A 17,887-nucleotide genomic window follows, 5' to 3' on the forward strand; every position below is an offset into this window, starting at 1 on the left:
GTATCGGTTCGCCGTGTAGAGGTTTCGGATCTACATGAAGAGGTTTTAGAAAGCCGGGCAAAGGCAAAAAGTGTGTCGGGAAACCAGAACAATGGAAAAATGAAATTCGAAAAAGAAAACGGACATCTGGAGAGCAGTACATATGTAACAAAGGGTGGGAGAGTAAAAGATTCTAGGGTGATGAAAGAGTCGTGTCATTGCCGTCTTAAGTGTATTAAGAGCATGTATCTTAAGAGCATGTATCTTAAGAGCATTAATATTTGCTTGGTTTTGGAACCCTAACAAATCTTGGACTCAGAAGGCACAACATATTTTGCTTTAATTGTGAAAGAAAAACCTACTTCACGATCCAGACCTAGGAATAATGCTCAGAACCAACGCCATCAAAATACAAAATGCTATCTCAATAATAACTGTATGTAAAGTATTTTTCATTAACACACTATCCATTGGAGAAAAAATTGTATCTGTGACATTAGATAAGAAAAAGGTTCAAGGGGGACCTATATTATTTGATGAACGAGGAAAAAGGTACCTACAAATAAAACTACGGAATTAGGGGCTTTTTCACCAAACTCTTATAAAGTTGACTATAACTACGTGTCACATAACTTTATGCATACGATAAACATGCTCATAAACCCGCGTGCGTTCCACCACAGAAAGCAAGGTCCCATATAGCTATTACGCGAAGTTGATTGACAACAGCGCTTTTATAACGTCTAGTGCAACGCCTGTCTAAAATTCAGTTGTTTATGGAATTACAAAAACGTCAAAATGTCAACAGAGTGGTTCATTTATAACGTCAACACAAACAGACAACGTTCCCGCCATTCGACTTGTTTTTGTTTACAAAACTATAAAGTAAGTTCAACAGGTTTTGGTTGTGTTTTATTGATTATTATGTGATTTTAGTTGAACTTATAGATTTGTCTTATTTTCCAGTGTACACAAACGTCAATATAAACATACAACGTTCCCGCCATTCTGCTTTTTTTTGTTTATAAAAAATATATAAACTATATACTATAAAGTAAGTTCAGCAGTTTTTTGCTATGTTTTATTGATCATTATGTGATTTTGTAATTTTACCAAAGAGGAATGTGAAATGCTGGTGAACATTGTTCACCAGTATAAGCATATAATTGAAAATAAAACCAGCAACGGAACTACATGGAAGGAGAAGGAGGCGGCCTGGAAGGCTGTCGCCGATAAATTTACTTCTTCTGGATCAGGTATTATAATAATAACCCATTATTTCTTGCGGTAATTAAGTGAAAACCAAGTTCTATTTATATTTTTTTTACATATTAAGTGTGCGGCGGATTTCGACAAGTTTATTGTAGATTTTTCACTTGTTAAATCATTAATTATTCATTCATCTGCAGCCTTCAGGTCATCCAAGACCTTACGTGTCAAATTTGAGGGAATGAAGAGGTTGGTGAGGCAGAAGAGTGCCATCATCAGGAGGGACCTGTACCAGACTGGTGGGGGGACCAGCAAAGCTGTTCCCTTGGACGACACGGAGACAAAAATCAAAAGTATGATCTCCCTGAGTGCCCAAGGGACCACCAACAGCATGGATAATGATACTTCATCACTCGGTAAACCATTTATATTGCATATTTAAAAATCAACCATACCTACATATTATGTATTACCTATTTTATGTATTTATTGGCGCCCTTTTTGGGGGCTTTTAAGCAGTAAAAATTATACAGTATTATAACTGAACTGCCTCAGTCATAATTATTTGTGGCTCAACGTAATTAATTCCCCCATTAGTATACAGGGCAAAGACAAATACATAAATATGATAGTTAGTCCCACTGCCTCCACTGAAATAAATCTATGTATAATCTATTAGTGTTGCATCGTTTTTTTATTACTTTCAGATAATCCAAATGCTGTCGAAGATTACGTCGAGGTGATTTATTTGGTAGGAGATGAGGATCGCTTAGACAGCAACTCATTTACCTGCAGAGCTGCTGGTGTTTATTTATGGTTTTTAGATACCTATGTTTTAATACATAATTAAAAACTTTCGCAGCCCGAGGTCCTGAGGCCCCCGACCCAGAGGACCCTGCCCCAGAGGCCCCCGTTCCAGAGGCCCCAGCTCCAGAGGCCCCCGCCCCAGAGGTCCCCCTCTTCATCCATGGGATAATTGGAGCATTCCGCTAATGCAAACGCCGAAGCATCCCGCCTTGACGCCGATGAGACGCCCTGTGTCTGGCAAGAGACGCCCGGTGTCTGGCGTGATACGCCCAGAGCCTGATGTGAGACAGCCGACAGTCTCTGACATTGGCCGCCCTCTGTTAGAAGACAAGAAGGAGTTCCTCCATATGCAGAGGAACCTCATCAAGAAGGAAATGGAGTTCATTAAAGAAAAAAGAGAATTTCTCTCCCTGAAGAGGAATTATTCACTTGCGGAAGAAGATAGGAAAAAAAGACTATTTGAATTAGAAGAGAAACGTTTACAAAAAGAATTAAACAATTGAACTTATGTTAACTGCTTTTATGTATATATGTTATTTATTACACCCTTTTACGTTATTAATGTTTTTTATTAGCTTCCTGTTTTGTATACTTTAGCAACGATTGTGTTATTTAAGTTTATTATTGTTGTGCTTCAACCCCAGGGGTAATTTTGGGAGATATTCTTTACAGACAACAAACACCTGTAGAGTATTTTTGGGAGATATATATCCCAGCCTGACACTATCTCGTAAAAGTTATGCCATCTCATTTTGCATTACGGTGAGACATGATTTAAATAGTGTAGAGAGAATAACACGCTTTCAGTTTACATTCAGACGTTTACAAGTTTGTTTGTCTCGTACACATTCCTATTATTAGTGTCAGGACTGTTTAGAGAGTGGTTTGAAAGGGAGAAGTCGGGGACTCTTGAGAAAGACAATGTATTATATCTGCATCGAAATGAGATAGACCGCTGAGAATAGCTCGCGTAAATTTTTTAGAAGTATTTGACGTTATTGATTTCAAATCACGATTTCGACTCACGAAAAATGCCGTTCATTTAATTCATGACCAAATTAAAAATAAAATCTCTCAAAGGACCACTCGGTATATTATTTTATACAAATATATCACAAAATAGTTATACTTACATCATATTTTAACAAAAATAACAACAGTTCATTGTGTTTTACGTTTCTAATGTCATTGTGTACCCAAATAAATACTGACATTTAATTTGTTTTCAGGAATAATGCTGTACCAACAATTGTCCAATTATTATTGACCTTGCGGTACTTCGCAACTGGGTCATACCTGATGTCTGCGGGAGATTATGTTGGTGTCAGCAGATCGTCTGCTTGCAGATTTATAAAGAGGTGCTCAGAGGCCATTGGAAACCTCCGTCCAATATATATTCGCTTCCCTCAGGATCTGGCTCCCTTAAAAGAGGGATTTTATAATTTGGCTTGGTTCCCGAGGGTCATTGGGGCTATAGACTGCACGCATGTTGCAATGACACCAAGTAAGTACCTTTGAATATCATCTTTCAGTAGTACTTACTATAGTGGATAGTCGTTACAATCAATACGAAGACTATTAATGAAGTTGTAGTGGACAAGAAAGAGTCCTCACTATATACCTATACAATTACAACAGTATTCTATTACGCCAAATGGAGTAACAAAGTTTCAGTTAAAGTGTTACCCTTGTTTCAGATGGAGAAAATGCCCAAGTGTACCGCAATAGAAAAGGTGTCTTCTCCATGAATGTGCAAGTGATCTGCGATGCCAACTTAATTACAACCTTAAGTACACCCAAGTGCAATATCGTCTCGTATACAAGATCAAAGAAACCGCATGTATTTGAATATAAAATCAATGAAATTATTCTCCAACACCTAAATCAAATATCTAGGAGTTATTTACGACAGCAAACTAACCTTTCACCAACACATCGATGATTTAATAAGCAGAGGATACAGGCTTCTCGGCTTCGTAATTAGAAACTCATATCCGTTTCGTAACACAAAAACACTGACGTTATTATATAACACACTAGTCCTAAGTGTACTTGAATCAAACTCGATCATCTGGGCTCCACATGAATTAACATACACTTTACGCATTGAAAGAGTCCATAAAAAATTTTTAAGGTTTTTATTCTCGCGGCTCTATGGACGTTACCCTTGGCTTTACCCATCGATTTATATATTAGGCATGACCAATTACCACTCCTTAGAGACACGTAGAGGTATTGCTTTGCTTAAATATTTTTTCCAACTAATAAACGGTCACTTATCTAATAATGAGATACTGGCCCAATTAAATTTTTTTGTACCAGAGTCTCACTCTCGAGGACGTCATCACAATCTTCTATATAGTAGAGCAAGCCGCACTAATTTATTAATGAACTCACCTGTGGGGAGAGCTACGTGCTTTTTGAATGCGGTAGATAAGAAATTAGATTTATTTTTTGTGTCCTATAGCGCATTTGCGAGATTTTTGGCATTGCATATACACTGCATAAATGGTACAATTATAACGTCTTAGGCTTTATTACCTGTAATTGTTATAATTAAATGTACAAATTATATATAAAAATAAATAAATAAATAAAATAAATAAAAAATTATTAGAGACATTGTGGCCCGGTGGCCTGGAGAGCGATTCTCGTTCTATTAGCCTTAAGCTGAATGCTATAGTTTGCGAAAGCTAGCAGTCTCTCACTTGTAACATCTTTTCTTAACTATTAAGCGATTCACGATCTTCTGATATCCTTACAAGTTCGATTTTGGAGAGACCTAGTAAAAAATCCTGAACAAGCATGGTTAAGAGCATTAACAAAATTGTTAAGAGATTTTTGAAAACACAAATTGGTGGAATATAATTAAGTGACGCAAGTTTTTTAACTAAAACTTAAAATAACAATTACTTTGTATTATAATGCATTTTAGTAACCGCTTATTTTATTTATGAATGACATAAACACTTTGTTGACTTTGTTACACTTTCACCACTTCTAAAGTGACGTTTGAAGTCGAACTAACGCCAAAGTGGTTTGTTTATGAACACCGCTAACTGTCACCGTTTTCGTGTTGGTTTGCTGATTAAGTTGACGAAATTGTTTAAAATGAGGTAAGCAAATGCTATATGTTGTAAGTAAAAGCATTATATCATTTAGATGCTTTTCACCCCAGACTGAAACGGAATTAACATCGTATTATGTCTGTGTACAATTGAACGATTGTATTTTTAGGTTAAGTTTTCGAATATCATATTTTTCACTAAAACAAAGTAAAAAGTGAGACAGTTATTGTGTTATTATTAGAGATGTGCCGATTATGACTTTCGCCGACTAGCCGATTAGTCGGTTGTAATAAGACCGACTAGTCGGCTAAGCCGATTACGGTTTGAAGCAGAAGCTTTAGTCTTCTTACATCATAATTTACCCTTAATTAAAAAATATAAGTAAGTTATAAAAAATATAAGGAGATTATGATATTTTTGGTTGTCACAATTGTGACTTTGATTTGATTAGATTATGTAGGTATGGTTATAAGAAATATGTTTTTTTCATTTTTTTTTGTTTTTATCAAACAGTTCATGTTTGGAATTTTTGGATATATATATAATATATACATATATTACTGTTCATCTTGTACATACAATCTTGCTTTAATACATATAACTGAGTTTGTTAATTTAAAAAATCTACTTTTATTTTAATAATAAGAAATACTTATAAATGTTCATTGAAGATATGAAGATATTATGTTGTTTTTTATGTTAATTAGGATAGGTACTAATTTTGTTCAATAAATGTCATAATTATGTTTTCTTTACGAGCAAGTAATTTTAAAAACTGATTACCAAAGGAAAGATTGCTTTACATTTTTTAATGTATAAGACTGATTATAAAATAAAAAAATAATATATAATCAAGGTTTTTATTTCATGTAGTTCCCCCGCATTCATATTATTGAGAAATACATACAACGTAAGAAGCCGGATAGTCGGCGCTCTTTGCCGATTAGTCGCCGACTAATCGACGACTACAATAGTGGCCGGATAGTCGGCTTTACCGACTAGTCGCCGACTAGTCGGAACATCTCTAGTTATTATCCTTCGTCTACATCATTGTTTTTAAAACCTAAGAATAGTGTGTAACATGTCGTCAATTGTCGAAAAATTCTATTTCAGCGTGACAATCAACAGAATGCCTCGGTCTGCACGCACGACAACCATGCAATACATGCTGCTGGCAGATGCGATGATAGCGGAGCCGAATTTTGCCGCGAATCGCTTCACTGGTATGCACGGAAAAAGAAATTTCGCCGCATTTTGGGAAAATCTTGGAGAAACTTTAAATAATGCTGGTCCACACAAGACTACAACCCAATGGCAAAAAGTAAGTTGATTTATCCAATTTGAACAGTATTTGTTTAACAATGTTTTAGTGCAGTTGATTTATGTTCTGTAATAAATTATTCGTTTCAGGTGTGGACCAAATTAAAATCTAACGTAAGGACGAAGGTTGTCAAAATGCGGCGAGGCCGCGTTCAAACTGGACACACCTCGATGAGAATAATTCTCACCGAGTTAGAAGAAAAAGTAGATGGTTTGATTGGCAGAGTGTCCATTGAAGGAATAGATGTGCCCGAAGTCCTTGCAAATGACGATGTACATGGTTTATTTATTTTGTATGGTGCTATATCATGTTTCATAAGTAAACAACTGAAATTGTGTGTATCACATGTTGAATTGTATAGCAGTTAAACACAACATACCTTTGGCAGAGAGAATACACAAATTAGTTTACATTATATGAGTTACTAAAGATTAAAATTTCATGAGATACAATTTATGTAAAATATGAATAATGTAAAAGCCCAGCAGGGCGTTTAAATGATTAAATAAATAAAATTATTGTGCCACAAATAAGTCACTAATCTTGTTTAGTCAATACTTACGATAATATTAAGTTTTCTCTTGTTAAAACTACGCAAATATCGCTAATTGTCAAAACGTCACACTTAAATGAAGCCAATTCTTCGCGAACGCTAAAATTCGGCGGGCTAACGACAGCTCCCGGGGTACCCTTCGCGGAAGGCTATGAGTTTTGGCGCGCAATCGAAAATCTAAGGATTCCATCTGTCATCGAGAGAACCGGAATCGCTTAATACGAAAAATACGTTAATTTGAAGGAAAGGACAATTTTAATGTTAAGTAGAACGAGAATCGCCCTCCTGGATCCAGTCATGATCAAACTATTTTTAGGGCCGGTTTTATAAACGAAGTACCAAATTTCGGTTACGTAACGAACCGTTTTTCTTTAACGGGCCGCTATCCGTTCGTTATCTTATTTTGCGTTCTATAAACATATTTGCATTACTAGCGGTCATCGGTTACATTTAGTCCGAAAGTTTTTTTACTGGCAATGTTTTTGGTAAATAATTGTCTGTGATACTATTTTCATCTATGGCATATCTTTGGATTTAGTCAGCTGTCAAATGGCTGTCAAGATCGTTGCCAATCGTTGGTAAGCTATAAGTTTAAATAACTTTATAAATCTTCAATATACATCAAAAATAAGTAAGTTTATATTTATAATACAGTGGATACGAATGCATATAGTGTTGATCAACATTATTTTGTAGTTTTATGTGCGCGTAAACTAACCTACGTATATTAAAAAGGTTGACATATTTTTACACTATCGTGATGTGGTTTTAATGAAATTATTGTAATTTTTCAGAAATAAACATGAACAAAAGAACGAAGAGCCGAAACTTCACCACAGAAGATCTCTACAGACTTCTGAATTTAATAGAAAAAACGGCGGCATTAACCTGCAAAAAAACAGACGCCGTCACAAATGCGTCAAAGGAAACAAAGAAAAGAAGATACCAACCATCCCACTTGAGCAAGTGCTGTCACCCCCTGTTGCTTGTGATGTTATTTCTGATCTCGAGGATCTTCGAGGCCCTTCAACTATTTGATTTTTAGTCTTTTATCGTTTCCTGTCCAATGCTACGTCTATTCCCTGCATCCAACACGAGTCGATGATCTTCTATCTTCTACAATTGTATCTTACTTTAGCGTTTTATCGGCACGCACATTGTACAACACTTTCTTTTAAAATATATGTTGATTAAGATTTATTTTCTTTGCTTGTATACTTTGTATTTGAAAATAAAAAGTAAGTTTATTGAAGATAAATTATTTTATTATATACAATTAGATTACCCGGAGGAGAGGGATTTAAAGTGAGTATTGAATGTAACATTCAAATTTGAACTATTTTTAAGGCTAAATTAATAGGGGTATATAAGGTAGAGAATTTTTCTTTTAATAAAACTATAGTCTGTCTGAAATAATATATTTCTTTATAAAAATATGAGCCATGCTGTAATTATATTATAGCATTAGAAGTAATGTGAAATATTGGATGAAGAACAGCATTTTACAATATATGTATTTAGAAGTAATGTGAAACATTGGATGAAAAATAGCATTTTATTTATTGTTGTTATACGCCCATAGGGGCTTTTACATAGATTATAAAACAATATTATATAAGTTATCGAGGATTACACATACATAGAATTTATACCAAAAGTTATAAAAGTGAAAAATTTTAAGAATATACAAGTAGTTTTTGAAAAATATAGTCCAGTCTATGAATAAAAACACGCGGTTGTCTGCGTCTTGCAACTTCGTCTTCACTGCTGCTCGATGAACTATCTTCGAGAATTATCAATCGCCCATCTTCACTTTCACTGCTCGATGAGGAATCCATTGCACAAACACAAATTATATAGTAATATTATTTCAAAAATAGTGCACGGTTCCAAATAAGTGAGCGCCGGGAACAACTACTGATAACAGAACTGTCAAAAAACGTCAGCATATGAACAGCAAACGGATCGTTATCCATTTAACTGCCCGAAATCAGTCGGTAAAGCGTTAACCGCTACTTAACCGACCGGTAGCCTGGCGAATGTTTATAAAACGGCGAAATCAAGCAGTAGACCAAATATTTGTTAAAAATGGTATCAAGCGTGACTAACGGATGGTTATAAATGGTTATAAAACCGGCCCTTAATGAACAAACTCTTTTTGAGGCTGGCCAATTCAATAATGGTATTCTGTTGGGTGACAGTGGCTATCAAAGTAAGACCTATTTGTTCAAACCTCTTGAACGAACAAATACCCCAGCAGAAAACCTGTATAATGAATCCCAAATACGCAGCACAAATGTTGTAGAAAGGTGTTTTGGGCTTCTAAAGAGTAGATTCCCTGTACTGCGGAGGCGCATAACTTTGTCCATGGAACGCACAACAGCTATTGTAGTGGCATGTGCTGTGTTGCACAATGTAGCTGTGGAGATGAACGATGAACCTTTTCAGTTAAAAATATAACATGAACCTGACGAGATAGAGGATCGAATCATGATGAAATTAATAATGGTCCAAGGAGAAATCTCATCTTGGATTATTTCACCCCTTTGTTAAACAATAATGTTGCTATGTGATTAGTTTAGTTGGGTTTGTTTGTTATTTGTTTTTGGGGTGTTATGCCGTGTTGCACTAACTGCTTCTTTAGCCAATGTTTCGGACAACGTTAGAGTGTCCATCATCAGGGCAGATGTGATGAGTTTAGTTAGGTTTTCTGTTATACATCCATCCACTTGTTCTTGTTCTATTTTATCTTATTTTTGTATTGTTTATTATTTATAGATCTGAAAAAATCTGTTAGTTTCCAAAATAAAGTACCTGACTATAAAATAATATTATTTTATTTACATAAGTATTTGTTTCACTTGATTGTGGTATGTCTTCCTCTGGCGTCCTCGACCTCTTCAACCATCCACCTCCAAGTCATACATTCTCCTTACACCTTTTTATTCTGACATCTGACTTTTTCTCCCATTCACTTTGTGTAATATCATGAAATCCACATTGTTACTGCTAAAATAACTACATTATGTCGACTTTAATTTTACTCCATAATTATTATGCACAGGCGCCCTTACACGGGGTTCCATTTGTATAGCACGGGCCACCAATGTTAACACATTGTTTGCGGGAGACGCTTAAAAGCGTCTTTTGCATACTGTTGGTAGAGAGCGGGAGACGCTTAAAAGCGTTTTTCGTATTTGTACACTATTGGTAAAGCGCGGGAGATGCCAAAATGCATTGTACACTTAGAGTAACAATATATTACGAGAAACGTATGATATTGGTTACTCTGTGAAGTAAAAATTATGTGTCAGCTCTCGTGAGACGTGTACCAGGTACCTGGCAATTCGTGGAATTGGGTCGGGTGGCCGGCCGACTGTGGTCATAAAACATGCACTTGAAATAAAATAACTGTAAGATAAATGTTTCGTTTTTTTTTAATGTTTACATTTCTTCAGTGTTAAAGCGATATTGTTTCGTTCAAGACGTTCTCTATTTTCTTTTCTGCCTACATTCCGCTTTAAAAATTTCGTACAAAGTATTTGTGTGCTCTGCTCGAAAAGTTATTTGTTACATATTTATTAGTTATTTGTCACATAATAGAAGGATATTTTTTCATAAAAAATACACTATAAAAATGGACTACGGTAATGATAATCGATTACAATAAATATATGAAAGGCGTTGACCGAGCAGACCAATATCTTTCGTATTATTCTATTTTATGAAAAACCACTAAATGGACAAAAAGGCTAGCGATGTACGTAAACGAAAGGAAAATAAAATATAAACAATTTTTTAAGGAAATCGCGGAGTACTGGGTGGCTGATCAGATTTCGTCAGATAATAGTCAAGACCCGGAACCAACACCATCGACATCTAATATCCGAAAAAATCTTCAAAATCTGATCCTCCAGGAAGACTATTGATGGATATTTAAAAATCTTTTATAAAAATCCCCCCATAAGTATGTACTAGATCAGCGATTCTTAACCTCGGGTCGCGACCCAAATTTGGGTCGCGAGAGGTTTTGGGTTGGGTCGCGGAAATCGCGTATTGATATCCCGATCGATGTCACTAAACTAGTATAGTCACAATTATTACTACTCTCAGAACAAGGACATCTATTGTTCACAATCGCGACATGTTAGTTCTGTTTTAATGGGCGGAAGGGCGCGGGGCGCAAAGCGAGGAGTGCGCGCCATCGCCACCGCTCGGCTCACGCAGTCGGCATCGCTCGGTTCGGCTCGGTCACCACCCGCGCCGCCCGCCGCACCGCGCTGGTCGGTCGGTCTCGTCTCATCTCGGTCAGTTTGCTAGCGAGTTTGTTTACGATTGCACGCTCGTTCTCATACTGTTTTACGTGAATAACGTTTATACTTGACTACAATACACTCTTTGTTGACAACTACAAAGTGCTACAAAATTGTGATAATCAATTGTGGAAGATTAAAAGTGCAACTCGCGATTGCTGTTATCGAAAGAAGGTAAAATATTTTTTTCCAATAAATGACATTGTTAGCCTACAATTCGCCGATGAACGAATAGAATAGTATATTTCTATAATTTGTCGTTTTGTTTCAGTAAGTCTTTCGAATTGTGGACAGTCATGGCGAAACGGATGTTAACATACAAGCAAGAATTTTTAGCCTTAGGATTTATTGAAATAAAAGATCGCTCTGGTGTGCCACGTCCACAATGCGTGGTTTGTACGCAGCTTCTTTCAAATGAATCGCTAAAAATAAACAAATTGAAGAGACATCTCGAAAAAGTCCATCCAACGTACGCAAATAAACCGCTTGCTTTTTGGAAAGAAAAAGAAACACAAACAAAGCGCATGAGACTTGATGCACCATCAAGTTCAGCAACAGTTTCGTTAGAAAAAACTACCTACGCTTCTTTCGAAGTAGCTTTAAAAGTAGCTCAATGTAAAAAACCCCATAGTATTGCTGAGCAGTTGATTAAACCAGCTGCAATAGCCATGGCAAGAACTGTCTGTGGAGATAAAATTGCGAAGAAGCTGGAAATGGTGCCAATTTCAAACTATACTGTGAAAAAGAGAATAGATTTAATGTCATCAGATATTTTAGAACAATTAATAACGGATCTCAAAAAAGCCATCAAATTTTCAATTCAAATCGACGAATCAGTTGATATTGAAGATTTCCCACAGCTGTTGGTGTACGTAAGATACAGAACTCCACAAAATTTCAATGAAGAGTTCCTGCTTTGTGAAAAGCTCTCTGAAACTACAACTGGGGCTGACATATTTCTTTTAATAGACAAGTTCTTTGTGGAACACCAATTACTGTGGGACAATTGTCTCGCAGTCTGTACAGATGGAGCACCGGCAATGATAGGGAGTCGCATCGGGTTTTGTGCCAAAGTCAAGGAACGAAATCCAGAGGTTGTTTTAATACACTGCTTTTTACATCGAGAAAACTTGGCTACACGTGATATGCAGCCAGATCTACATCAGGTGTTACAGGACGTAATACAAATTATAAATTTCATAAAGGCACGCGCTATGAACTCTCGGATATTTCGACTGATGTGCGAAGAAATGGGTTCAGAACACCAGAATTTATTATACCATTCGGATATTCGCTGGCTATCCCGCGGAAAGATTCTAGCTAGAGTTCTTTCTCTTAAAACAGAAATAGAAATATTTTTGACAGATAAAAGACACGAATGTGCTGATCGCTTCAGTGACAACAAATGGATGGCTAAATTGGCATATTTGGGTGATATTTTCCACCACTTGAATCAGTTGAACACAGAAATGCAAGGTCAAAATCGCACTGTAGTAGACATTTATGAAAAAATTACTGTTTTTAAAAACAAAACAAAACTTTGGCAAAATAAAATTGCTCAATGTCAATTGGCAGCGTTTCCAACATTAAACTTGTTTTTGGAAGATCTTAATCTTAATGGCAACCGTATTTTCGTGGAGACCATGCCTATTTTTTTAGAACATTTGAGAAGACTTGAAAATGAAATGGAAAGATATATTCCACAAAATGTCCATATCGTGAAATACAGTTGGGTAAGAAATCCATTTGAAGTAGATGTAATGGGCGTTGAAAACGATTCAGCTGGATTACAAGAAGAATTGCTCGAAATGCAAGGTGATGCACTTTTAAAAGAGAGATTTGCCAGAACGAGTCTCACAAAATTTTGGGCACAATTATCTGGGAAGCCTGTTCTGAGCAATGAAGCTGAAAAAGCCCTGCTACCTTTCCCAACTACTTATTTATGTGAAGCAGGATTTTCATGCCTTGCTGTTATGAAGAATAAGTACAGGAATAGGTTGGATCCTCAGCATGACATGCGGTGTGCACTTTCTATAAACATAACTCCACGTATACATGATCTTTGTTCAAAAATACAACACCAGGGTAGTCACTGATTATTTTGCTGTAAATTTTTTAACTGTTTTAATGCTGGTCTGATTTTAATACAGAACATTTAAATAAATTTGTTTATTTCTAATTTTACCAATACATCGTATAAATTTTATAGTATAAAATTACATAACCTGTCAATGGAAAAAAAATAAAAAATTAGATTAGGGTCGCGTACTTCAAATATATTCGTACCTTGGGTCGCCAGCCAAAAAGGTTAAGAACCACTGTACTAGATGCTGATTAACCAATTTATCATTTATTATTATTATTTATTATTTTTTATCATTATCACATTGTCATTTAATGTTATGAAATATTATATGTAGGGTGGGTGCTATAGTAATTGAACGGGCTATAGCTATTGGACACTTCAACTTTAAACTTCCGAAACAAGGCAATCTCAGCATTTCTGTAAGTGTGAAAGGGACCAATCTATATGTTGTTTTCTCCTTTATACGTATGCATGTTCTAATATTTACCAACAGATGTCACCACTGACAAAACTTCATTCATATGTCAAGTCGTGATAAAACCGTTATAACGTGTGTTTTTTTAGCAACTTGTTTAAGGGACAGAGATATTTTATTCCTGATTATTTCATACAAGTTCAGTATATTTTGGAAGAAACATCTAAGGGAGGTTGCAAAGGGCTACAAACTGTGAGTATTCATTGAGATTTAATCAGTAATATAAATAATAACCTCAAAATGTGGGTGTTCAATTACTATAACAAATTTTATGGATGATTTGGTAATTGAACGCCCTGTCCTAATACTGTCTCCGCTTAAAATTTATCGATCTTCATGAAAGTTGGTGAGCTTTAATAGTATGTCAATTAGAGCTATTCTACAAAACGGACTGGACGGGTGTCCAATAACTATAACAAGGTACGGTCCAATAACTAAAACAATTTTTACGCCTTTTTTTAAGATCTCACAAAATGCCAAAAAAACCTCTTTATACCAATGAACTACTGGACAAGGCTTTAGAGGAAATCAGCGCAGGGGCAGGCATAAGGGCTAAATCAAAAAAATATGGAATTCCAAAAAGCACCATTCACTACAAGATGACCCATTCAAACAAAAAGATAAATTTTGGACCCAATCCATATATTTCAAATCAAGAGGAGCAAGACTTGGAAGGCTGGATTTGTGAATTAGGGCGAAAGGGATTTCCTAGATCCAAAGAAGATATATTGGACTCTGTGCAGGCATTTCTAACTGCGATTCCCAGGAAAACCCCATTCAAAGACAATAGACCAGGTACCTACCTAATTCTTATTTTATGTGAAATACTAATGGTTTAGGTTTTATTTTTTGGTGGCCTTTTTGTTCATAATTTTGTCTTTGTACTTTTAAAGGACGAGGCTGGCTTAAAGCATTTTTAAAAAGACATCCGAAGATTTCTGAAAGAAAAGGAGAAGCGGTAACTGCAGCCAGTGCTTGCGTTTCAAAAAATGACATCAGGAAATGGTTTAATAAAACATTGGACTACCTACAAGAAAAAGGCTTAGACAGTGTACTAAAAGATCCGTCTCGAATCTTTAATGCGGACGAATCTGGCTTCAGAACCTGCCCTACAAGTGGAAAGGTTTATGCAGAAAAGGGAGAAAAGAACGTCTATATTATAGATAAAGGAAAATCAAAAGAGTCGATAACGGTTTTGTTCACGATATCTACTGATGGGGGCATTTGTCTTCCATCCATAATTTACCCATACGTAAGACTCCCAGATCGAATAAGGCAATCTGTTCCATCAGAATGGGGAATAGCTCTCAGCCAGTCTGGGTGGATGACAGCTGATGCTTTTCAGTTTTTTATTGAGCACATTTTTCATCCGTATTTGGTACAGAAAAACATTATTTTTCCAGTAATTTTGTTTGTAGATGGACATCGTTCGCACTTAAGTTACAACCTAAGCTTAATAGCGAGCACACTGAGAATTGAAATAATTGCATTATACCCAAACTCCACACACATTCTACAGCCAGCGGACGTTGCTCTCTTTAGACCCATTAAACAACTATGGAAGGCAGCTGTGCGTGATTGGGGAATAGAACATGTGGGAGAACCAGTCAACAAACAGAATTTTGCCGTGGTGTTAAACAAAGTTGTGGAAAAAATTGATAAAACATGCGTAATAAACGGCTTCCGAGCTTGCGGTTTGCAACCCTTTGACCCAGATGCAGTGGATTATTCAAAGTGCCTTGCAGCAAAGAACCCACCGATTTCCGACGTTGACGAGAATTTCCCAGACATGCCCTATCAAAATTTTAAGGAGATTGTTGGGATAGAAACAATCGAAAAGTTTAAAAGATTTACCGATAATGTTGAACGTAATAAAAACGAGGAGCTTTCAACATTATCCAGGATCTGGGAATTTTATAAATCAAAACGAACCGAAGGATATAATGAAGAAGTTCCGCACAGTTTGCATCATTCTGAAGGTGAAATTCAAGAACAGGTTTATAAAGCAAATACATCCATCGAACAAACTACGGCTTGTGAAACCAATTCCTTCTTCATTTCGTCACAGCATCCAACTGTTAACACTGAAGATGTTTCGCAAATTTCCTTGAATTCCACTGGAGATCAAGATCTAATTCATAAACAAAATTCAATCGCAAATGCATTCATCATGCCAACTGCAACAGACGAAATTGCTTCCCCAGAAATTGAAGGTATGTCAAAGGCATGCTCTTCAGAAATAAATAGATTGCCTTTGGCACAGAACAATAACCCAAGTGCTGAGGACATCGAGATGAAAACTAGAATAAAAGATTTTCTTATTCGGCCTGCAGAACCTAAAAGGAAAGGTAAGAGACAAACAGCACGCATTTCCTTTAATATCTCTTCCAAAGAGTACCAAGAAGCCCTTGAAAATAAGGCAAGAGTAGGCAAAATAAGGTCAGGCAAAATAAGGTCAGAGTCGAAGATGAAAAAAAGCTAAAAAAACAATTACGGGATGAAAAAAACCGACGATTGGATGAAGGAAAGAATATGAAGCGTTTGATAATGGTGAAAAAAAATGCCGAAAATAAAAAAAAGGATAAAGAAAATGAGCCTAGCACATCAAATGCTCAATTGGAAAATATAACCATAGAATCATCATCGCAAAATATATCTTTAAATAGATGTAACAGATGTGAAAGGCATGTGAGAGAAAATGATAAAATTAAATGCTCTGAGTGCGTTCGAATTTTTCATGTCAACTGCATACCAAAAAAGCATTCCGAAAATGTACCAATGAGAGAGGATAATGACACGTTTTTATGTCACGTATGCTATAAGGTGTCTGAAGAATCTGATGGGTCTGATGAAAGCATAACGCATATATTAAAAGAACTCAATGACTATAACGTTGAAATGGGTTTTTTGTAGTAAATTAGTTTTTTTTAGTTTGAAAACACTATTTTGTTTTTTTTTTATGTTTGTAGAACCTGAGCTGACATATGGGGGTATGACTTTGGACATTCATTTTACTTGAAATTCTAATTTAAATGCAGAGTCCAATAACTGTGCCACCGATGTCCCAATACTATAAAAAGTGTCCAATAACTGTATTTTTTCGTATTTTCTAGTTTAATAAAATATAATTAAAAAAACCTTAGATATTTTTTATTTTTATCTATATTTCCTTATGGCCCATTCAATTATACAGCACTACATACCTGAAATATTTCCTACATAAATTTGCCTATTTAAATAAAATTAATATTTAAATTCACCTTTCATTTCTCAATAATTTTAAATGATGGCCAAGAACACCCTTGAAGGGTGAAAGCCAGAAATAATGGAAAAAAAATATATATATATATTTTTCGAATTATACACTTTTAAAAAAAGTAATTCTCTTAACTGTCCAATAGCTATAGCGTTCACCCTATCATGTATCAAATAATATGTAAACATTAATTTATGTACTCAATACGTCTGTCTCGACACAGGTTTATCCAAGTGAAACAGACATCGAAAAAAAAACCTGTAAAAAAACTTTATATTGAACCCTTAATTTGATTTTGACCGCTGGGACCGACATAACTTTCTGAAAAATCCTGTGAGTTTTGTAAATGGTTTTTAAATACATTTTTTGCTGGCATTTATTTGTTGATCCATAAACAAGACTGTGAAAAATAAATTCTTAGAGTGGCAACACTGTATCTATCACTCGAAAACAAAATGTCGGCGAAGAAGCGGTCATCTGTTTTTAGCAAGGAAAAAATATTGATATTTTAATGTTTTGTGTAACAATAGTAAAAGTATTTTGCATTGGGTGTTAGAATATATGTGTGATTATGTTTACTTATAATCCCTAACGTTTCATGTGTGTTCTATTATTTGTTTTGCTTCTTAACCTCTTTGTCCGTCCCAGCGTACATTGCCAAAGACCTACAAATGTCGTCCTAAATGACTTTGTCCACTGGGACGGACATCGCCAAAGTTCTATTAATTTGCGGTTATGGGTGCTTTCTAATTTTGTTTTTGTTTTCCGCTTGTCAACAGCACACACGCGCGTCAAGAATAGTAGCCTTAGCGTCAGAAAT

At 35.7% G+C, this 17,887-nt stretch overlaps 1 protein-coding gene across 1 annotated transcript; it reads left to right on the top strand.

The window, feature by feature from the left end:
• The first annotated feature begins 801 nt into the window (after positions 1 to 801).
• LOC149426503 (uncharacterized) lies at positions 802 to 2,181 on the top strand. The gene is made up of 2 exons (XM_089639910.1): positions 802 to 1,604; positions 2,051 to 2,181. Exons 1-2 carry the CDS (start codon positions 1,430 to 1,432, stop codon positions 2,179 to 2,181), a joined length of 306 nt encoding a protein of 101 aa, XP_089496036.1. The 5' UTR covers positions 802 to 1,429.
• The last annotated feature ends 15,706 nt before the right edge of the window (positions 2,182 to 17,887 follow it).

Source organism: Hesperophylax consimilis, chromosome 1 (genome assembly GCF_061612785.1).
Source record: "Hesperophylax consimilis isolate HC1 chromosome 1, BYU_Hcon_1.0, whole genome shotgun sequence".
Taxonomy (NCBI): domain Eukaryota; kingdom Metazoa; phylum Arthropoda; class Insecta; order Trichoptera; family Limnephilidae; genus Hesperophylax; species Hesperophylax consimilis.